The sequence below is a fragment of the Mytilus californianus genome, unplaced genomic scaffold (assembly GCF_021869535.1).
Source record: "Mytilus californianus isolate M0D057914Y unplaced genomic scaffold, xbMytCali1.0.p SCAF_11, whole genome shotgun sequence".
NCBI classification, from domain to species: domain Eukaryota; kingdom Metazoa; phylum Mollusca; class Bivalvia; order Mytilida; family Mytilidae; genus Mytilus; species Mytilus californianus.
In genome coordinates this window covers 48,223,668-48,248,684 of record NW_026262593.1, presented here as the reverse complement: position 1 = coordinate 48,248,684, position 25,017 = coordinate 48,223,668, and the positions used below count along the sequence as shown (strand labels likewise).

The following is a 25,017-nucleotide window of genomic DNA, read 5'->3' as shown; positions in this document are numbered from 1 at the left end:
AGAAGAAATGAATACTCAAGAGAGAGAGAGAGGGAGATTTTTTATAAAGTTATTTGCCTTCGGTAATCAGGCAAGATCAGGCAACGCATTATTTTGACCGTGAAAAGACAAGGAGTGACCAGACTTAACGAACACAAAACAACATTTCTTTTACCAATCGATATACTTGTAATTGGTTGAAGCTTGTAATTATTTACTAAGCACGTAAATTTATGCTTTCATTTTTCTTTGGTGATATATATTTATATTATTAATTCGTATTTTTTAACTAATTTGATTCGTTTAGAGATAGTCACATGTTAAACTATATTTTCGAAGGTAGAGAGAAAACGGCGGATAGCAAAAAGCATATTGCACAGCAAAAAGCATATTGCACGGTTATTTTTAGAATATCTAAAAACCGATATACTTTGTGACGTCATGTAATGAATTTCATGATATTGTTAAAAGTTTTATAAAAAAAATATCTATGATCGATTATTTGAAGAAAAAAAATCTTCATATACATAAGATGTAAAAAAGTAAATGAAATAACAACTTATATGTTATTGTCTAGGAGACAATATGATATCTATAAAATTCCAACAAAATAAAAAAATCAAATCAGGATTTTGATACAAATATGGTCGGAAATTAATAATATAACAATTATAGCCTATTGATGAGGTCAATACAGGATATATCGACCCAAAGAAGTATATCGACCTCGGACTTCGTCCTCAGTCAATATACTTCTTTCAGGTCAATATATCCTTGTATCGACCTCATACAAAGGCTATAATTGTATAATACATATAGACCATGTAGACCTATATTTAGACCTGTTTTCATTTAAGAGGCAATGTTACATATAAATAGGCATACAAGATAAAAAAAAAATAAAATTAAATTAAAAAAGACCTCCAGGAGCGTAAATTGTCGAAAAGTAAATATACTTGTATATTTAATGCTACGAATATCTGATGCGAGAGGGAGTCCGGTGGTCTTCCATTGGAAATCTTAATGTGCACGTTTTTGTTTTCGTAAGGGTTAGATCAAAGACCTATATCAATTAATTTTACATACAGGTGTATTGAAGATGTTCTTTCCATTAACAGTACAAAATTTTCCGATTGGGTCCCATTAATCGAGTAATGAACTAAAGATTACAGAGATTACAGACACTAAATATACAGCTTCCTCAGCCTCATTTTTAGACATATACCCCTAATTTGAATACAGCGGTCATCTCAATACCAGAGTCTATGATAATCGAGATGATTTCGAAATTTTCCTCACGTCAGCAGCAATTAACCAACTTATTTCGCGTATGGAGTATACATTTCTCAACTCGTACGATTTTCAGGAGAGTTTGTAAAACGTCATCAGTGTTTGAGGTTTGTTTGTTGGGCTGAGGGTTTTGTGAAATAACGTCTCGTCCTTTTTCTCAAAACGTTTATTGGAAAGAACCAAGACATACTAGATAAATATGCAGTGTCTGCTTAACAATATACAGGATGGTCTTAAGTTATGAATTCTAGGTGCTGATTCTGTGTAGAATTTGATCTGTACTACAGTTTTACCTTTATTTGTCTTTATACTTAACTATTATGTTCCATTTGGTCGTATGACTCTTGACGTAGTTCGGTATATGTGCATCCAGCTTTCAGCTTTTTGGCTTTTGGGCGTTCCGTTGGGTGGGTCCAGAGATGCGATTCGGACACATAAGGTTTTTATGTTGTTGTTTTTTATACCCTTGTATTCATTTTTTTTTTCTACATTTGCATTTGATCGGGAAAGAATATATGCCATTATGATTACTATACTGTCTGTTTTATCAACTGCACAAACTTTTTTGTTGGAGTCTTTGTTTTATTTAATTGTAAGTGTGTTTGAACATTTAATTCAGTTGTGTTGTGTTGTATGTCTTTGATGTATATTTACACAGTTTTTTTGGCTGCTGGATCCCAGTTATGGCCGAATTAACCAATTATTTCTGTTTGGGTTATTCACCCAATTTGGCATTATTACGGAACATTCAAAACTGTCATACAAGTGGGCGAGCTAGCAAGAAAACCAGGTTTAAGCTACCATAATTCTTAGGAAAATGCCTGTGCCAAGTCAGGAATATGACAGTTGTTTTCCTACAGCTTTTTAAACAATGTTTTTTTCTTCGAATTTTTTCAAAACTCAACAAGGATCTTCGATGTATATATATGACTGTGCATAAAAATTAATGGAAACAGATGAGACAATCTGAACAAAAAACCTATACAGGACGGACAGACAGACTTAGACTATTATAAGGCAACTAGTCGGTGTTGTATTATCAAATAATCAGATCCACTGGCATTGAATCATCATAGCCCTATTTACAAACATAAGTAAAACGGAATGATTCATGCAAATACAATCTTTTGTTATACCAATTACAAATATAAATTATCATTTGTTTAAAGAAAGATTTGATCGTTTTCGTGGATTTTTGTAATAACGAATAAGCTGCAACAAATCTTTCACGGTCCTTTTCACGATCATCAAAATGCGGTACCCGGTCTTTCACGATCCGCAATATCATTTTTTACAAATATTCCCATTTTTGCAAGTTTCTGATTGAACTAAAACAAAATAATTTTTAGAGTTAATTTAAACAGTAGTATTTAACGACATTTTTAAGGGAAAAGTAGTGTATGCATTAAAAATTTGAAAAAAAATGTTTGTTTATACATTTTTATTTCTTTGAAATCTAGAGTAGCAATCTGCCTTTTCTATTATTTTTGTAAAAGAGGTGTACTTTTAAACCTTGATTTTTCTCGGATACTGATCATAATGTGGAACCATTTGACAGGCAGTTTTATTTTTCCAATATTTGTCATTATAAATAGTTCATAGATGTTAGGTCATTTACTGACGTTGCATGTGTCTTCTCGATAAGATTTCCTTCACGATCCTATACCAGACCTTACTCACAATACTTGTCCACCGTTACTTATTCTTTCACGATAATTTTGCACGTTATACCGAATTGACAGCTGTGTTGTTAATCCTGCCTAAAAATAGTTTTAGTAAAAACTAAGAAGCGTTAACCAGACAAGTCAAGGACCCTATAAAAGGACGTCTCGTATTGGGGGAAAATAGACTATCATAATTCATGCAATAGATTAATCTTTGGTATACCAAAACAATCAGCAATCGGATTTCTGTATTAAGATAAAGTCTTTGTTTATGAAATATTGTCTTGGTTTTCCACTTAATTGTACTATTCGATTATATACACTTTACATTTTTTTGGCCTAAAACAGTACCAAGATTTAAGTTGTTTGTATCTTAACAAAGCCAGAATTAAGTAAGTGAGTCCAAGATTTTCAAAGGGGTAGAGTGATTTCTTTGAATTTATTTCACACATTTGGGCATTTTCTGAAAGTCCTTCAATCTTTGCTAAAATCCACATATTTACACCTTGTGTGTGTACTTGTAGATTTCATCATTTTTACGTATTTTCGATTGTGTGACCAACTTATAAATACCGGAAGATGGTTTAGAACTGATATTTTGAAAGATTTTGATGCAAATTTTGAGCATTTGAATAAGAAATAGTAAGTAGGACTTCTTAACCTCAATCAGTATTCTATATATAGGTGTATATTACTTTTACGATACATGTAAGATTCAATGCTCTCTCAAACTTGCATTTGACAGCGATGTATAACGTTAAAAAAATGATTTTGATTAGTAAATCTAATAGTTTTTGTAGATTTTTTTAAGGATGCATTATGAGGGTCTGAATGGGTTTTAAAGAATAAAAAATAATGGACCAGAAAGTAAAGTTTCAAGTTGAGAAAAACAGGACCAGAAAAATAAATAATAGATAATAATTGAGTGCTATAGGATATAAAGAATAGAGAAAAGTGACCGCAAAATTAAAGAAAACATGAAACATAAATGACCCCCTCTAGACCTTTCTATATGTATTATGTCCATCACCGGTTTCGACAAAGCGGGTTTCCGATTTTAACCCTGTGGATAAAACAAGCACTAGCCCGGGGCATTGTGGCCATTACCACTTTATTTCCATAAGCAAATACAGCTTATTGGAGATACACAGAATAAAAAATGCATTTTATTATTGAATACCGATGAATCTATTTCTGAATCACTATTGCTGATATGGCTGACGTTTTGAACCTTTTAACGTTAAATATTTATTAAATTTAAATAAGCATCTGCAATGTTTAAATACATATTTAATAAATCAACCAGTAAGCAATTTTCAAGATTTTTTTTATATTTAAAAACATTTTTGCATTCTCTTTTTCCACTGCTCTCGGCTCTTGGGCCTATTTATGATATATCATACTTCTATAGCTACTATTAAAACTAATATCGTATTTTCTCTTGAACTTTTTGTTTGATGAGGTCATTCTGTATAGAGCTTGAAATTTAATTGTGTATTTACATCTCATGTGTATTGATCTGTTTAATTATCTATCGATTTCAGATTTTAAATATCCCGGTAAAATGTTTATATTGATTTTATGCTAATGAGCGTGCCGTCAATTTTACTAATACGCATGCGTCCCAATGAACATTCGCAGACTACGGGGTTTCTTATTACAGATTCAAGGTGGACCGCACCCCTACAATTGGAGGAAATAGCCAAAATACACTAATGCCGGGTGAAATATTGTGATATAATTATTCTGTATGTTATTTTAAAAGGATTTTCACCCTTTTTAACTTTTTATGTAAGTATAAAACGTGTCTAATATTGTGTTATTGTACATTTCATTCAAACCACGGATTGCATCGGTAATGACCCAAATTTTGCCCATTTTGACAGATAAACAAAAGATTTACCCCTCGCCGCCAGGGATTATTTACTTAACAGTATTCCTCATCTAGCGAAAAAATATACTGCTATATATTTACTTATTGTTAAAAGTGAATTTGCCATACATGGATTGATGTCTGATGCTGAATGAAACACAAATTATAATGGGTTGTTTCCCCATCGCGCGGGCACCTGTTATATTTGTACAAAATTATTACATTGTGTACATTTGAATACACTCTGTCGCAACATACTACTATAAAGTTTATTATGCATTTGTAGGGAGGCTGTGTTCGTAGACAATATAACATGACAATTTATGGTAGCACTCTACTACAAAATTTATAGATTTTTCGGCCATTTTGTAATATGGCGTTTTGCATAAAATAAACATATTAAATGATCATTGTTTGGAGGTTGATGTTTTCCCAATAATTAGCAGATGTGTTGCCAAATTACAGTCTGTGAGCCATGTAAAGGTTTGTTGTGTGCTGTAAGAAGGACTGTCACACCATAGAAGTACATTTCGTGTTTTTAATTAAATACTGGATCAAAAGTAAATACACATAGACGATCATAGACACATTTCTTCCTTGTTTAAAAAATGTTATCAGGCAATGTTCAGTCTAAATGATAATAACCTTATATAAGTTTTGAATTTACAAGATTGTTTGTTGGATTGTGATTACCTTGTACCTAAAATAGACCCTGTCATCATGGTCATGGCTATGTCTGCGTTTGGTGATATTGTGCATTACATGATTTCATCATATTGCCAATGTAAAATAGATAGAATTGTTCTTGTAATTGTATTAGTCTTCAGGAGAGACATTCACAGAATAGATTAAAATTGATAAGTTTAAACCCAAATCTCTATATTCTAATTTACAATGAAAAAAATAGCAATAATCAGGTTATTGAACATAATTAGTTTATAGATGGACCTATAGTTAATAGTATTAGTTTTGAAATTCATCAAGCAAGTATCCTGAATGCTGTTGATTATAAAAGACATTCAATTTTGTTTATTGTAGCAGTTGTGTATTTTTATGTCCCTGCCGCTAGGCGAAGGGAGCATTAAGTGTTACTCCTGACTGTCTGTCCATCTTCCGTCTATCATGTCTATCCCAAATGTATTTTCACATGTTATATGCAAGCTTGAGCAGGGTTATAAGTGTCCTCAGACACATTCTTCTCTTATTTGTTTACATTTTATACTCGCAGTTGACCATTTCGGGGCTCTATACTTTTCTAGAATAAGAGGTGTCAAGGTTGCCTTTTCTTTTCTATTGTTGCTGAAATAATTTTTTTTTACCAGTGCATACTGTGCATTGAGACTTAGTGTTATTTTTATCAGCCAAAATATGAAACAATATTCATTACAAATGTAACAGGTGATGGAATCATTGGTTAATGTAATGTTTATACAAGGATTACACCATCAACTGCCTTGACTGTATTTTTCATGTTCTTAATCTTTTTTCTTGGTAATTAACATTTGTTAGACCAGAAATTTGTTGTTATCAATCTTTTATAATACTCTGTAATTGCACAGATGTTGTTTGATTGCCAGTGAGACAGCTATCCACCAAAGACCAAAAGACAGGATGTAAGCAACTGAAGGTCACCAAACAGCCTTCAACAACCAGCAAAACCAATAAAAAAGCTTTAAAAAGCAAAGACATGACAAAATGTAAAACGAGAGTCAAATGAAAGATCCAACAGCATGATTTAGGGGCTAATCCTGTGTCTAAAGAAAAAAATGGAGGGTCTAATTGACTAATAAGATAAATAAAACAATAAACAAGCTAAACAAAAATTTTGATCAGGCGGGTGGGGGCTACTGTGAAAAAGACAAAATTAAAGAACATGCGTTGCAGACAGCAACAAAGGACAACCTCTGAACTGCTGGCTCCATTTGACTATTTTTGTGACAATAGGTAGGAAACTTAAACCACTCTTCATGTACAATATATATGTGTCTATATAAATAAGAAAATGTGGTATGAGTGCCAATGAGACGACTCTCCATCCAAGTCGTAATGTGTAAAAAGTAAACAATTATAGGTTAAGGTACTGCCTTCAATGCTTATTCTGTCAATAGGATTTGTTCAAAAGAAATTTTTTTAAAAGAATGTATTCTTTATTATATTATTACAAGATTACTTTATTTGAGAAAAAAAGATTTAAATATGAGGATTTTTTTAGCCAATAATTGTCAAAAAGACAACTCAGAAATATTCCATACTAATCTCAGACACTCAATTTATATATAATTTGACTTGAGAGCTTCAATCTTGGATATCAAGTCAGTCCTAAAGTGAATTATTATTTTCTTGCTTGGGCCAAATAAAAGTATATCTGTGGTTCCAGTTACATCCTGAAGACACTGAGATGGATTCTGGTGTTATACTCATTCCTACCGAAAGTATGCTATTTTCTATATGTTTGGTTGTAAAATAAACAGATATGTTACATGTTTAGTTAATTTTGTTGCATTCTGTTAAGAATTTGTTGCATTTTAGCCGTAGAGGATACTTCTAATGGAAATTCAGATGACAGAAGTCTGTGAATTTAATTACATTGTATTGAAATCCACATTCCACAAGATGGGATCGTTCGGAAATTATTTTTCAGAAATGGAAAAAAAAGTTCATGGGTTGGTCAGGTAACTGGAACCACACATATACTTTTATTTGGCCTTAACAGTGAAATATAAAACAGTCAGAACTCTGACTCAAAAAGTCTATTCCTGTTTTAAATTCTGCAAGTTCAAATGTTTTTATGTGGTGAAATCAGTTTTGACTTGTCCTGGTCTGTTCCTGTTTTAAGATACTGTAAATTCGGACATTTATTGGGAGGATTTTATTAATGCGAATAATGCGACTGCATGGGTTTCGCAATAATAAGAACTTGCATTTTGATATCTGATACATATATATCTTTATGCAGATTTTCCTGAAATTGCAATAATTAATCTTACATATTTGTCTATTTTTTAAAAAGGCAATAATTTCTGAATTCAATAACAGTACATGTAGTTTTATCATCAATCCAGGTATTTTTCAATTGCTGTGCCTTAGCTTTTAATCTACAAATGTATGAAATTACAATCTTTACAATATTAATACATACATGTACTTCACAGTTTCTGAAATGAGTATCTGAAATCAATGAAGTGGAATATTAATTGAGTACAACATTGATTTTTCATAGTTTTAAAGGAAAAATTGGTGTTATTTATTGATCTCTTTTGACAGTTTCACAGTGGTTTAATATTTTTAGGTTAACGTTGATGTTTATATTTTAACATGCATACAGCGGAGATTATTTGAGAAACTTTTTGCAGTCTCATCTGGGTGCTTGAAATTTAAATTGTGCACAAGGCCTTTGAAATGACCCATTGTTTGGTAACCTTTGACTTTTATTGGTCAATAAATGTTTTTAAGGTAGTTTTGACTTTTTGAAAGGTTTCACAGGTTTTTTTTGGGGTTGATGTTTGTATTTTTTTAAAACATTTAATGATAATGATTTTTTGTAAAAAATATATTGTATCTGTTGCTTGTGCATGGCCTTTGAAATAAGAGGTGTTTTGCCATTTTGTTGTATAGGTCAGTAATTGTTACAACTATGACTGATATTTGATTGTTATTGACTTGTTTGAGTCTTTAATTGTATTGTGGCTAGCTGTAGTGAAAAAGAAAGGCAACACTCAAGTTGAAAAAATGAAAACAACACATTATAAATTTCATGCGTCCGAAGCACTTTTCAGGATTTATCTTCACCGGAACGCTCAAAGCCGAATGTTTGAAAGCCAAGTGAACTAATGTTATCTGGTGTAAATCTTAACATGTTTTTAAATTATTTGTATCTGAGTTATGAATGTACAAGGTATCCTTGAGGTTTGAAACATTACAAAAGCACAATACTTCACAAAAATGAATTTGTCACTTTTTATTACTAGGCTGAAACACCTACAAACTGATCTAAATTCTTCTTATAAATGTTTCTTTCTTATGATATAAGTATTTTCTTTTTCAGAAGGTTTTTTTTAAATAAATAATTCACCATGAGTAGTGAATTAGAACAACTACGACAAGAAGCCGAACAGCTCAAGAATCAAATTCGAGTAAGTATTTCTTATTTATCAAGAAATCATCCTTGTTTACCAGTTAAACCTATAACATACCAGTGTTTTCATCATTAACAGCCGGAAGTCAGAAATGTTAACCTCCTATTTCACATAATTGCCTGTGATTGAGAAAAAATTGGATATTGCTAAATTTGCTGTTTATTCATTGAACGTTTGCTGTCTATCAGTGAAAACACTGCATCCATGTACACTGTAAATGCACCATACAACTATCTGGTATCATTTTGTTGAAAAACTGACAAAATATTATCACACATTGTTGTTTACATGAAGAGCTATTCCGGTATTGGTTATGTTTTCTTATTAGAAATATTGAATTAACCTGGGTTCTGATTATTCACAATATTACTTTAGATAGACGTGAAGCTATTCAATGTAATTTTTTTTTATTCTAAAAGTTTACATGATCTTTTGTAAAAAGGAATTTGGATGATGTTCTATCCTATAGGTTGCATTTCTGTAAATATAGACGATGCAATTTCCCATAGGAACTCCCTTTGCGGCTAAAACTGTGCCACTTTTACTTTGAAGTTTCGTAAAAAATTATATCCTAGAATGGAAAGCTGATATTCACTACCATTTTATTCAAAGGTCAAAACATAGGGCTATGCGGCATATTTTTATTTTAACATTTATATGCCCTGAACTTGTTAGAGTTTAAACTTATACTAAAATTCTGTACTACCCCTACCTCCACTTTTTGCCAATTTCAGAATTCAATTTTCACCGCAACAATATGTTTTTATACTGGTAACAGTCCCAAGTTATGTCTCTATGTGATGAAACAGAGATCATATACCGAACCAGTATATAAACAAATCAAGTTATCTATGAATATTATATATCTCCCCAAAAGAGGCGTGGTTTGAGAAACAGCTGTATTTACAAAGTGCAACCTATAAATACATGTATATGCATTCATTGTCATATATTTCAACAACCTGTAAAGATATTTATAAGGCATCAAGTGTTTGATAAATGAGTGTTTTGATTTACACCAACAAAATCATCGTAATTCCATGTCTGTTGCTGTTTACTTTTTATGTTAAATGCATTCAATACATAGGATTTATCATGTACCAGGCCAAACATGAAATTAAGATTGTTTGATGTTACCTTCCTACCCTCCTAAAAAGCAGCCCTCCCCGAAAAAAATAACTGACAAAACTTTTCAAATTTTTTTTTCTTTCGTACTGTAACGTGGTTTTTCTTGACTCAAACATGTAACTTATATGTGGCAATAATAAAAATAAAATGCCTGCCTACCTTCCCAGCCCTACAAGGCATGGGAAGGCAACATCAAACAAAGGAGTTGTCATGTGTGGCCCTATGGTACATTCATGTATTATTGTGATCAAAGGGTATCATGATACAAATGTACATGAATCTATTGTTTGTCTTCAGTTTTGCCAGTTGAATTATTTGAGGACTGAGGGGCCACGGTGACAGAGTGGTCTTATTAGTCCCACTCTTGTATCACTAGCCTGTCAACGCTGAGGTAGTGAGTTCGAATCCTGCATGTGGCAGGTCGCTCGACTCCAATCTTAAATTGACTACAAACGTAGGATTGTCAGTTTTCCAACTGATGGTCGGCTGTTCTCTCCGGGCACTCCTGTTTCTTCCACCAATAAAAACTGACTGCCATGAAATACCACAATAGTGCTGAAAGTGGAGTAAAACACCAATCAATCAATCATATTTTAGGATTGTAATAGGAATTAGAAACAGCTTCTGTTCAATCCAAAATAAACAATATGAACGTTAACAGAGTTCTTAAAATCCTTTTTTCCCTGGTGGTCCTTTTAGAAAATCTACTGGGCCTCATTATTATTTCTATTGCAAAATACTAAAATTTTGATGGTCTAACCCTTGGAGAAAACAATAAAGGTACATAGTTTAAAGCACATATGTGATGCATCCACCCGGAATTAGATCCTCATCTCTAAACTTCATGTCAACTTATGAATAATGGAGGTTGTGTTGAGCACCTGTGAGATGGAATTAAAAACTTCTCGTACCAAATTTACTGAAACAGAGATAATCTGATTCCCTTTGAACGGACTGATGCAGACATGGAGCCCTTGCTTGGGGTTTTATTTATTATTTTCTATTCATACCAACTCGTTCCTAAACACATGTTGACTGGTTTATGTCTCCTGTCATTACCCAAAAATATTTATTTTGATTTAGGCTTATGAACATTCTGTGCTTGCTATTTACACCAGGTGTACAATTTCTCTCATTAACATGTATTTACATCCTTCTATAATTATCAGTTTATCTTTTGATTACATCATCAATAAACTTATCTTTTTTGTTGTTAACCTTGGCAATTGTGTTGCCCTTTATGGACTTATTTTGGGAAGAAAATAAAAAAAAACAAATGTTCATATCTTCACACATCCCACTGAGTATTTCATTAGTATTATATGTAATTTGAAAAATAAAATACATGTACATTTGTACCTTTTCTTCCATTTGCCCATCATATTTCAGAAAACCGTCCTCTTTAAATTCTCTTTCATGTTCAGCAGCAAATATTTCTTGAAAATTGTGCAGGAATTCAGAAGTCTCAGGAGTTTTGTACTCCCAGTATCAGCACTTATTTTTACTACATTTTGTTTTGAAAGCAAGACAGTGATCCTATGTTGTGTTTTGTGAAATGTTGTTTGTCTGATGGTCTTTTTCTTTTTTTGCCATGGCGTTATCAGTTTATTTTAAACTTATGAGTTTCTATGTCCCTTTGGTATCTTTCACCCTGTCTCTTCTGATGGGTGGAATGTCAACATTTTAGGTTCAGCCTTTGGTTAAAGTTTTTTAAGACATCAATAACTTTGATAAAACCTAAACTTTTTTCATGTTCAAAAATGACATTTGAAGAACAGAAATTTCTGTATATTACTGATAAATGGACATAGTTTATGGCAGTCATCATTACACTTTTACATAGACAGTAGCAATCGTAGGGGAGACTCGGGGGTTCCTTGGAACCTTTTCCAATTTTTTTATGGTTAATTGTCATGACTGTTATAATCTAGGCTTTTTTAACATGTTAACTGTTGCTATATTATGGTCATGACTTTCCCACACTCAAATTTTGTTTGCTGGATGCTTACGACCACCATTTTTATTTGCTTACGACCACCATTTTTATTTGCTTACAACCACCATTTATATTTGCTTATGACCACCATTTTTATTTGCATTTTGTTATTCTTCCTCTTCATAGTTCTTTCAAACTTAATGCTATAAAAATGTTGATGAAATACTGAATAACGAAAATCTGTATCAAACACTGAAAATTTCCTCAAGACACTTTATGAAAAGGTTTCAAGGAATCAAACAAAACATCTCTATTATATGCTTGGATGAGTCTGTTTATGTATTGTATACTACATTTTTTGTACATGTACCTTTAAAAAAATCTGTTGAAAGTTTATCTGATGAAAGAAAAGTGCATGTGTTCGTACATACATGTATTGCACTTGCTCCCGGTTTCCGTTGCCTATATTTGGTTGACAAATGTTGAATGGGGACTTGTATTGAGATGATGAATTTCAACTTTTAAAGTATGGGTCCCTGTTACATTATCTTCTATCTGTTGCAAATCTTTACTTGATGAAGTAGGTGGAAAGGACTACTTAGTTGAAATAATGCTTGATAAAAGTAAGCAGATTTCACATATTATGATATTCTGAATCTTTTCCAAGCTTTATCACTGTTAAGTCAACATTTAGTATTAGTTCATTTTCTTCTTAAGAAGTAAAGTTCTTATCAGTGTCTTATTGCATTAATGAAGGGTATAGCACGATCTTAGTCTGATGATGTTTCACACCTCAAAAGATGCACTGTCAATAAACAGAACTATCCATGTACAATTCACATCAGTTCACAGAATCCATATTAAAAGTGCAGTGTAATCTATCTCATGATAGTATCTGTTGGTCTTGATTGTCGATTGTAACAAAGTGTAAAAGTTCAAAAAATGGATTGATTACCAATTTATGGCTGGTTAAAAATTTTTTTGGAAGATTTTGACTATATTCCATGTTTTGCAAAAAGTAAATACAGTCATAAAATCAGTTGAAACTGAATGGCTGTTTGCATTATAAATAAAAGAAAAAAATATGTGGTATGATTGCCAATGAATCAACTCTCCACCAGAAGAAGTAGAAATTAACAACTTTACGTCACTGAATGGCTTTCAATAATAAGTGAAACCCTTGCGCATAGTAAGCTATAAAATCTGAATATAATTAACTGAATACACAATGTGCAGATCAATTTACACACTAATACCTACCCCCTTGTGAAATTATGGTGTTGGATGAAAGGCAGACTGTACTGTGTACGTACTAGATGGTGATGAGTAATGCTGTGTATCAGTTAGTAGTGATCTTCTTAGTGGTTAGTCATATAAATAGACTACCATCAGATATAGTAACATCTTAATCTATTTGGCAGATTGCATTCTTGGTAGTTTTCTATTTATAGATTCTTCAAACACAGAATGTGTTAATCAATAAATATATTATAATGAACAAGATTATATCATTATATAATTTCATTTCTAGTGTTTTAATTGCTTCATCTCTTGATGTTTATGTAACCCAGAGTCTTAAGCTGTTGTGGTCAAAGAAGCTAGATTATTAAAAGAGAAATATCTATTGGGAGTCTTTGGTTCCTTGGAAACATACTGAATATATTCTAATTTATAAAATCCTGAAATTAAAAAAAATTGAAAATTGGGATTTGAGATGACCCTCAAAAAGTCGTAAAGTCAAGATCTACCCGATTCGGGGGGTACTGATGAGCATGAGGTCAAACTAGTTTTTTTCATTCCTACAGAACAACATTTGCAAGCCTTGGAAAAGTTTTAGCTACATGTAGTTATACCCTGTTCACTCTGTCTGAATGTGTTTACAATATCACTGAGGCCAAAAAAAAATTGTATGCTTGAGTTACCTACTGTAGGAAATATAGGGATGGTTATTAAATAATTATGCCCCTGGCGTAGCGGAAGGGGCATTAAGTTTTACCCTTGTCCGTACGTACGTCCCAAAATTAGTTTCGTTTCTCTAACTTTAGTTCGCCTCAATTAAATGTTATGAAACTTATCACATACACTATACTTATTACCACAAAACACAGACCAAGTTTGAATTTAGGTGGCGTCACTTGTACCATTCTAGAGTTATGCCCCTTTACCTATGGAAAAATTGCTGAATTTTTTGTTTCCATTCTCTAACTTAAGTTTGCCTCATCCAAATGTTATGAAACTTATACACAACCACAAAACTCAGATCAAGTACGAATAGGGTAGCGTCGCTTTTACTGTTCTTGTGTTATGTTCCTTTATAACGTTATATGCAAGCGGGGGCATCATCTGTGTCCCATGGACCCATGTCCCATTTATTTTAATTTTTTTGCTAACTCTTTACTTTGAATATTTGGGAATCGCCTGCAATTATGTTGAAAATCACTACAAAAATGACCAATTAAACCTTTAGGGCATAAGAAAATAAGATAGGTCAGGAAACCCTAAACTCATACATTGTCATATAAGTATTCAGTGTTTTGGCTTTATTTGCTTATTATAAAGATGTTCCATGAAGAAAATTGCTATATGAATGTGCAAAAATTTTAGAAATTGTGCATAGATTTTTTTGTGAAGATGGAAGGAAAAGATAATTTTTTGCTGTGCTCAAGTCATCAGTTGTAAATTGCTTTCTTTTGATCATGATATTTACTTGGCCATCACCAGGATGAAAGGGTTTCTTATCTATTTTAGTTGTAAATAATCGTAATTATTTGTACAGAAAGTGTTTTACAACTTACATTTGTACAAGAATGTATTGTATGTCAGAAAACCTGCATTTCAGGAGATCAAGTGTTCAATGAAAAATAAAGTTTTGAATTCATTTCTGATTCCAGTTGATTTTAACACTTGGTTCAGACATTTGTTGTGTATTTTCATATTTTTTCAGAGTTACGAAATCCTGTATACAGACAGAAAAATTTTAGACTCAGAATGTTGTGTGACATTAAACTCTTGTATTGTAATATGACGTGCAATGATTATGTATTTGTGCATGAGGGTGTGGATGGGGGTTTACAGAATAGAGAATAATGTGCAAAAAAAAATAAAGTATAGAGAAAAATGGACCAAAAAAATAAAGAATAGAGAATAATGAGGTGCTAAAATTTAAAGAATTGAGAATAATGGGCAAAAAAGTTTAAAGAATAGAGGAAATGGCATAAAAAATTTAAAAAGTACAGAAAAGAAGGACCATCCATCCAGTCCCTCATACATGTAGTCCTCGTTTTTGTTAAATGATTTACGTGTACTTATGATGTTCAAAGTACTTGTATAGCTACAATTTCATGTAAATTGTGTAAGGTCTCTCCTTGGTTGAATGATTCATATCAATGTTCAATCTTGAGGTTAAATGGTCTCAAGGCCAAGTTAAAGTTTTTATTTAGTTTCACATATCAACAAAGATAAAAAATAAAATCATTGTCTTGTGAAGTTTGAATCCTTTTTTGAGCTCTCCGGCTCTCTGTAATAACTCAAAAATGTAAAGGAGAAAACCTTAGAACAAAGTATAAGGATGTGTCAAAGAACAGCATTGTGTCTATAATACCTACTTAAAAGGATTTTAACAAGTTTTTAAATAGGTCATTAAATAAATCTTTAATAACAATGTTAGATGGTAAGTGTATATTATATCAAAAGAAATTTCATTGCTACATGTACATGAATAAAATTGATCGGATGTGATTCATTTAAAATACATTTGATAAAATCTGTTAGCAATAAATATTCATTGTTTTTCATCAAATAAAAATCATACCTGCATCTTGGCACAAAAATGTAGAGGGATTTTTTTTTCAATCCAGCTGATTAGAAAAGAGGGGGATGCAGTGTTGTAAATTGTGTCAAAAAACATATGCCCTTCACATCTGATGAATAATTTATGCTTGAAATAAATGAATAAAGGAACAGATAAAAATGGCCAAAAAATAAAGAAAATAAAATAAAAGGGTAGCTTAAATGTAAAGAAAAAAAATGACCTTCAAAATTAAACAAAGACCCCCCTTTCCAGACCCCAATATAAAGCCAGTCAGCATCAACAGGGTCAACACCTGACAGACATGATTTTAATTGACAATTTTTTGGCCATGTTGGATGATGTCCAAAACCAGCTTGTGTTGTGGTGAAGATGGGCAGATGGGAGGGGAAATGTGGTGAATTATTTTGTGTGATCAGCTCCTTCTACAGTTTTCTACTCAAATCCCAGAAAATTCAAAAGACACATTGCACATTGTGCACGGTCTATTATGAAATTGTTTGAGGAATTTCTCATTTTTCCAAACTTTTGAACTTAGTTAGCAGTTTACAGTATCAAGGATTTTTAGCACTATGCAAATCCTTGATAAATATTCCTTGCGACCCAGCCATTTGAGTCTTTGATCCATATTTGTACATTATCACAACTCCATTGATTTATGTACTATCAATATCATGAATCTTGTAACTTATGAAAAATTTCTGTTTTGGGTTTAAATGGTGTTTTGCAGTTTGAAATCTTCACGCTCAATTGTTATAGCAATTGTAATTATTTGTCAAACATGTGTTCCAAAGAATAGATTATTGGCACAGACGAGATATGGATCACTTGAGTATAAGTGTAAATAGGACTTAGATCAATATCTCCATGGTATTTTATAATTATATAGTCTCGATCAATGCAGTGACATTATGCCGATTGCAATCTGCAGAAGACGACAAAATTACTGTTACTATCGGATCTCGATCAGGCGTTAGGATGCTGTCACAAAGATGGTGACAAATAGTGAATCTTCTATTTTATTCCCAGAGAAAATTATGATAAAATTCATAGATTCTTGATTAAATCAAAAATGTTAATTGAAGGAAATCCCTAAAACACAATAAAGAATACTTCTTTTAACAACTTGCCCTTTGGTCTAATGAAAGACAAATTTTGAACTTGCTGAAATAAAGAAATTTCTAGAATGCCATGGAAATTGAAATGACTTGTAGTGGAAGTTCTTAACCTACTTGAAGCACACAAGTTCACTTTAGAGTAAACTAAAAAGTAGGATCTCTTGTCCAAATCATGATGTAATATTTTAAACAGGATTTTCCATAATAAATATCTGTGACTCTTTCACAAAAATCTTAGGATTAAAATTAATCGTAAGTTATACTGAAATTTGTATGACTTACAAGTATTTTTTTCTTAAGACTTTTTGTGAAAAGGGTTGCTGGTCATTAAAATGGTGAAGTACAGCTGGCAGTTGCTAACTGTTTCTTTGCAATGACTTATGATAATGATAATTTGTCCAGATAAAATATTTGACTGTTATCTCAAGTTGGAGTTACCCAAGGATTTTTTTTGTGTGTGTGTGTAGGGGGGGGGTGTAAAAAAAAATAGATATTTGGAAGGACAAGACAGTCATTCATTATTTATAAGAGTCTATACATCTAATGGACTTTTTTTTAACTTTCAGGAAGCCAGAAAAGCAGCAGCAGACACCACACTTGCACATGCTACCGCCAATGTCGACCCAGTGGGAAGAATACAGATGCGCACAAGACGTACACTGCGAGGTCATCTCGCTAAAATATATGCCATGCATTGGGCTTCAGACTCCAGGTGTGTAGATGTTAAAAGTTCAATAAACCTTGTATCATAGGTCACAATTTCCTGAACATTCTTGGTCATAGCTACTTTCAGTGTTAGGCCAAATAAGATACAATATAATATTGTGTAACTGCTTTTGCCTAAGCTAAAATGTATTTGTCCATAATTTTATATACTGACACCAAAAATGTTATTGGGCTAGTTCCTAGATGCAAGGTATGCATGTCCCTTCAAATCATGTTTCAATGTTTTAAACATTTGTTGACCTTTGATCCTAATTAAATGAAAAAGAAAACTATTCGCATATTTGGTTTATAGAATTTTATTTGTAGAATTTTATTCACAAACATCTGTTTCAATCCATATGACAATTTGCTCCTCTAGAACATTGTTTTATGTAAGATTAAATCTTTTTTCATTTGAAAAAAAGCGATTAACTTTATTTAAAAAAAAAACCCTGTCATTTAGTTCATATACATGTATCTCTTTTTTATGACCCTCTGTCATCATAACAGTTCATACAAATTAAAACGTATTATGGTTTAAATCAATGTTAGTATTTATGACCTACAGTCATGACAATGTATACTAGAAATTAAAATGCAAGATATTGTGTTGGACAAATCAAAGTGAAGTTAGGCATTTATTTGAAAATGGCCAATGATTCATTTGGTCACATCATATATAGCTTGTATGGCTTCAAGCTTGATAGGAAAATCTGATTTATCAATTATTTATGTCTGACCAAATTGTTTAATTCTTTCGTTTGTCAATATTTCACACTTTCATACTTTCACAGACAGTCAAGTTATAGAGGTCTGTCTTTTAGTTTTACACCACATTTGCACGTTAAGTGAAAAGATGGATTCACTTTAGACTGCACCCCTAAAAATTAGCATTGTTCTTTAAATGACAGGTGTGAGAAAACCAGGAAAATCAATTTCTTTGAATTATGACTGCTAATTAAATGTTATAAAAATATTTTCAGGGCTCTGTATAATGTTGGAGAGAGTATATGAGTTTCCCTTAAATAGGCAAATTAAGCAATGTGATTACAAAATAGGATATAAAATGGCTATGGCATTGGAAAAATCTTGAGAAAAAGTTTATATCTTTTTAGCAGTACATTGACAGTGTATTGAATGGGGACTTTGCCAACAAAAATACATGTATAGCTCTTTTCACAGATAAATAGGGGATGGTTATTGCCAGAAATATTTGATTTCACTTCAGCATACAGAATTTATGTTTAGGTGGAGCTCCAATGAAATTTATACACATGCAGCAAGCAATGAAGAGAGAAATCAATATCAATGCTATTATCTGCATTGTGCCAGCAGGTCCTCAAAAGTCTGATTTCTACATTTGCAATAGTTTATACATTCATCATGTTTATAATATTGATCAACCAGTGTATAGACAATGTAGCAGAGGAAATAGTGTACGAAGTTATTGTCTGGCTGAGACAACTTTGAACAGCTGTGACAAATAATTATTTATTGATACAATGTTGCTATAAAAAAATGTCATATATTTTAAATACATTTTACATTAGTCAATCGGTGTAGTTTGTTTGGTAAACCGCCCTAGTCTGTCTCGGCAGGCGACCGAGTCATCCATCTTGTTTACCCTAATTTCTATTTCCAGATTGTCACAAAATAAACATTTTAAGGAGCATTTACTTTATTATAAATGAAAATATTCTTTAAAGTCTTTCTGGTATTTTGGAAATTATTCTAAAAATAATCATTATACTTTCGCTTACTAGGCATAAAATACCGAGGTGTTGATAAAATTGAGACCTCGGTAAACTCTGGTTAAATTTCTATGTGAAGTTATGTTCATTCCAACCTAAAACTTAGTACACATTACATTATGATGTGAACTTTTTTCTAATACAACAGCAAATTAGGGTTCTGACCCAGATTCTGTTGAAACATGATAGTATGAGCTGGGCATTGTGTCCTATAAACACATATTCACATACAAGTCATACTATTCATCAATTTAAACCTTGGGAAGCAGTTGACAAGGAAACGTGTGCGCTTCACATTGACAATACATATATAATAGGTCAGGATTAGTCATACTGACAGGAAAAATAATAGAATTTTTTTTTTTTTTAAATATGCAATTGGCAACCTACAAATATTTTGCAATAAAGTTGTTGTGTTATAGAGTTTGATTGGTTAGCAGACCTGACATGCAATAAACTATCCATGAAATCTTGATAAAAATAGAATAAAAAATAGCGCAGAAGCTTAAACCAAGTGAATGACGTCAATAAAGATGAGTTATTTCATCCTTACAACCCTCCCAAGTGTAAAGTGCACACTTGCAGTGGTTCTTTTTAAAAATTAACTCTTTCATGTATTGAGTAAAACAGTAATTTTTGGTGATTTGAAATAATGGCTCTCTGATATACAATTGTATGATATTGTCATAAAATATTTGCCCTTTAGAATACCAAAATTTTCCAAAATACCAACATGGTAAATACATTCCCTGATTAACTGTCTGAATGTTCTCTTCTTAATCATTTACTGGATTTCATTTAAAATTTCTGTGAAAGGGGTAGACATCTCTGTTACCATTACCAGTGACATGTTTCAGTAAAATATTGATAGATTCTTTCTTGCATTCATTGTGTAGTACAACTGTGCACCTTTAGTTACATTTTTTGGTGCAAATCATATTTTTGGGTGTGACATAGAATACAGTCACTTTGCCATATATATCTGTAAAATGGATATGTGTAAGTATGATATTTTTAGCCATCGATGCTCACAGGTTTTCCAGTAAAACCGTTAAAAGTGACATCAGTGAAAAAAGATGGTTGCACCTTATAGTTATACTAAGATATTGAAGAGGTGATATCCATTTCATTTATTTATTCTCTCTCTTGCATTCAGTAACGGGTTGTAAGTATATTCTTTGTATATGTTTTTTCATTGTTGTATTTTAAAACTAAAATCATAAAATTTATGACAAAAAAAAAATGAGTAGTGATTCCAGATTAAAAGTGATTGTCAAGTTTTGCCATTCCTTTTCCTGGATTTGCTTTTGTTTCGTGGTAGATCTGCATGATTTGGTAGTGAAATTACAGAATGAAAAAAAGGAAGATTTATTTAAAATTGCATATTAACACATCTTGCATGATATACTCTCTCTGTCTATTGTAGTTTTATCTTCAGCATTGTTGTAATTCATTTTTGTAATTATATCATATGATTTATGTCTCGTCACTTTTACCATGTTTACATATATATATATATACATGCACATTATTTCATGATCATCATTTTCCTAATCTATAGAGGCAAATTTGCTGATGTTAATTGGACATCTATTTCATTCTGCAAAGTGGGAAATTTTCACAGAGGGGTTATTTATCGCTCAATTTCGTGATTAACGCGATTAGGAAAAAATTTTCTCCCACACAAATCTCATCTCATGGGGACAATAAAGAAACGAAAATAAAACCCTTAAAAAAGGGTTTGGCCTTTGAAATCTTGAATTTATTCTCAGTAAAAATAATCCACTTAAGTTTGGAATGAAATTTCTCATGTTAAATGTATGTGAATATTTTGAAAAAATTCTTTCTGTTGTTTATATTTTAATATTGAACATAGAAACAAGGACTTGTAAAATTTGTCATGCAAATGATCTCATGAGATTTATATATTTTTCACAGAAATTACTAATATATCATAATTTTATTTGTAAGCATTGAAAAATTAGAAAAATAATGTTTTGTGGACACTATGTGTCTGAAATCATGTAGAGTGCATTGCTCTTCAAATTTTTTTTTTTTTTTGGTAATAGATGGATTCTCATAACATACAACTATTATATACTTTTTGTTAATTTTTTGTCAATATTTTCTGCAAACAAAAAGTAATTGTGAACCATTTATTGTTTTTGCTAATTTACAAGGCAAAGTACATATACCCTTAGTTTCTGTACCCATACTGTACCCATTCTTTCCCTTAGTTAAAATACTGTTTCATTTTTGTGTGTATTTCATGTGAACAAAATAGCATTCTTAGTCTGTAACAGCAATAAAATGAAATCAAAATACTTTTAGCCAATAGCTGAATGTCGGCTTTAAATGTGTACAAACAGTAAATTTGCCTTTTTTTTCTTAAATGGCAAACTGACACAGCAAGCAAAGACAGACAAACAATTGTCTTTTGGAATTAATTTGCATTATGTTTTTTTTTTCCATAATTGTTGCATGACTTGTGTCCATTTATTTTTATACTCCAGTTTTCTGTTCTTAAAATATGAGTTTTAGATGCAAGATTTACTTTTAGTGGATTTTGACCTAGAAATATTTGTATTGATTTGACATAACATTATTTCAATCTTTTATCATGTATGTTTAAAGTTGTTAATGTTAATGTTCACATACTAAATTGAGATTTTGCACTTCTTGCATGCTAACATTGGTGACCCTAATTTGAACTCTTTAAGAAATTATTAATGCATTTTACAAGGTGTTTTGGCCTAGGAAATTGCTTCTACTTTCCAAGAAAACTGAATTTGGGAATGGCTTGATTAGGAAATGATAGGATCAGCTTTTCTCTTGGTGACAGGAAAAGAATATGGAAGCATGACCATTTTAAAGCACCAACATATCTTTATATCGAAAATTATTTGTTTCAGTCTTTGATAAAAAGTGATTTCAGTTTTTGATTACACCAATAAAGTATATTTCAAAATGTGTAGGATTTTGTATGACTAGCTTGAAAATTATGTTTTTGTTAAGACAAACCCCCTGTTTTTATTTTTTTGTCTATTCTGACCAAAATTAGGTCTTCCAAAGGATGAATTTAGCTATATTGGTTAAATTTCACTGTTCTGATGTTGCCAAACATTCTTTCATTGTGAGACCAAACTTAAAGTGACTATAAACAATTGATCAAAATAGCTTTGGTAATATTTTCATGTTTATAAATGCAACAAACCTAGAGCAGCTTTATTTTTAATTGAAAGCTTGTTTCTCAAAAACTGGCTTGCTTTCTAACTAAGTTGCTTTTCCAATGTTTAATTTATTAAATGTTAAAGCTTCTTGGCACATATATCTATTGAATTGCAAGAAAATGTCAATTCTAGGATTTTTTTTTTTAAATTGAAAAATAAAAAATTCAGATGATAGATTTATACATGAATATGTATGGTGCAACCTTCTTTTTATAGAAACTGTGCCTAAGATATGTGATTTAAGCTTTCTGCTAAAAGTCCAGGGTTTCTTTCTTGTTTGAGCAACAGACATATTTTTTTCATTTTTCCACATGTACAGTGACATTAGCAAATATCATGATCATTCTCAGTTCTTACTAATGTATAGTTTACAGTGCTTACATGGAGGTACAGTTACAAAGAATCATAATTCATTTCATTTATAAACAAAAGTTTTAATCAGTCATTGAAGACCATTTGACAGAGACTACAGGGCTCGTGCAACTGTGTGACTTAGGACAAAGAAGTTGTTTTCCATCCATCACTTAGATATTAAAAGACAAAAATGTTTTTCTAGTTGGGAGGGTGTTCAAACAGTCGCTTTAATCATCATTGTCATCAATTAAATTACCATTTTCATCAAGTTAATGTAACAGCAATTTTCATTTATGAGTATAGAAAAGACAAGAAACAAAGCATTGAATTGGTAACTGGTCATGTGCTATTTCAAAGAAACAACTTTTTATGCAAACAAATCGTAAGAATTTTTTTTTTCATTTCCGGCACTTGTTTCAGTGGCAAACTTCAAAGATTTTGATTTTGTTTAAAAGCGATTAAAAATGCCATCACTGAATTTTGATGATGCATTTATTGCATAATGTTTGATGATCTTGTCGAAGATTGTTTATTTAAAAAAAATTTCCATCTAACCTCCTTTGCAATTTATACTAAGCACAATCAGAGACGGACCAATTATGACCAAAATACATAAACTTACAATCATACTAGAGGCATGCATGGCTAAGCTAAAAGGAGAAAGATGTGACCAAAAGGGAACAATACACATTCAATATATATTAATAGACATTTAGTTTAAATTCCCTTAGTTACAAGTATATGTTTTAATGCAAATGCACTGTTTCAATTTATTAAAGTTGCTCATCTTGGTTAATTTAATACATTTTGAAATGAAAAACAGTTAGTATTATAAACAGAATAGTTTTCCTCATTAAACTTGAATTCATTATATTTAATGATTATTTCTTTTTCTCTAAATCTGCAAGAGAGCTAGATATTTAAATGGTAATGTCTGACTAGTAAAACTTTAAAGAACTATTCAAGTGGCAAGTTAGATCAATTAGAAAATCAAACATTAAAGTGCTGGAGTGAACAAGCACTTCTCTTTTAAGTCTCATCACTTTTATTATTTCAAAAAGAGAAGTCACTACTCCCTATGACGCCCTTGACTACATGAGGACAGAAACACATAGAACTGGCAATTTTTAGAAATATTTGAATTTAAAAAACCAAAAAAACATTCTTCCACATCTAAAAGGAATTAAATACTAAATCACCATGTTTGCACTGTTGCTGGCTTTATCATGTTAAATTTGATAGTAGATGAATCGGACATATATGTCGCTCAGGATAATTGAAGGTGTGTTTTGTGTGCTGCCTCTAATGTATATGGTTATATTTAACTGTGTTTTCTGTTTACAGAAATTTAGTGTCAGCCTCACAAGATGGTAAATTAATTGTATGGGATGGATATACTACAAACAAGGTAAACTGTTTGTGATTTGTCAAACTATATACTATATCATGTTCTGTGGATTCGTTTATTTTCGTGGGTACCAATTTTCGTGGATTGAGGAAAAATTGTGTTTATGTGGATATTTGATTTCGTTGTTTTGCCAAAGTCTGCATACAAGTCTTTAGAAAATTTGTACCCTGAACACTGAAACTTGTGGTTCACCTTTATTTGTATAAAATCAACGAAAACTCGTATCCCACGAATAATAATGAATCTACAGTATATTGCAATCACTTTGTTTGTCCGTCATTTTGTCCAACAAAATTGTTTTCTTCACACTTTTCTCAGAACCTATTAAACAGAATGACTACACATTTGGTCAGCAGCCCAACAGTGATGAGTTGTAAGGTGTTTGTGCTTTTGATATAAAAAGAATGAAATTATCGATAATCCTTTAGTTTCTGAAAAAAAAAAATTATTATTACTTCACTGAGAAATGGAGAACTAGAGAATCCAGATTGGATATTTTATTGATTACTAACAATACAACAGAGAGAGAGAGAGAGGGAGAACATTCCTCCATTAATTTCATATTTTATGAATGAATGTGTTGGCCAAACTATAAAATTTTAGAAATAACTGTTGCAAAAGGAGAAATACTTTGTTT

General features: G+C 31.5%; 1 protein-coding gene across 2 annotated transcripts in view; it reads left to right on the top strand.

Annotated features, from left to right (window-relative positions):
- Positions 1-4,560: 4,560 nt before the first annotated feature.
- Positions 4,561-25,017, top strand: part of LOC127720224 (guanine nucleotide-binding protein subunit beta) — a 36,503-nt gene continuing 16,046 nt past the window's right edge. The window contains exons 1-4 of one of the 2 annotated variants that reach the window (XM_052226706.1): positions 4,561-4,724; positions 8,852-8,939; positions 17,499-17,644; positions 24,317-24,380. In XM_052226706.1, coding sequence (XP_052082666.1) covers positions 8,880-8,939; positions 17,499-17,644; positions 24,317-24,380 — 270 coding nt within the window. In that variant the 5' untranslated portion in view covers positions 4,561-4,724; positions 8,852-8,879. Of the gene's footprint in view, positions 4,725-8,851; positions 8,940-17,498; positions 17,645-20,547; positions 20,554-24,316; positions 24,381-25,017 lie in introns of those variants that run through there. The other variant, XM_052226707.1, reaches the window with a different exon arrangement.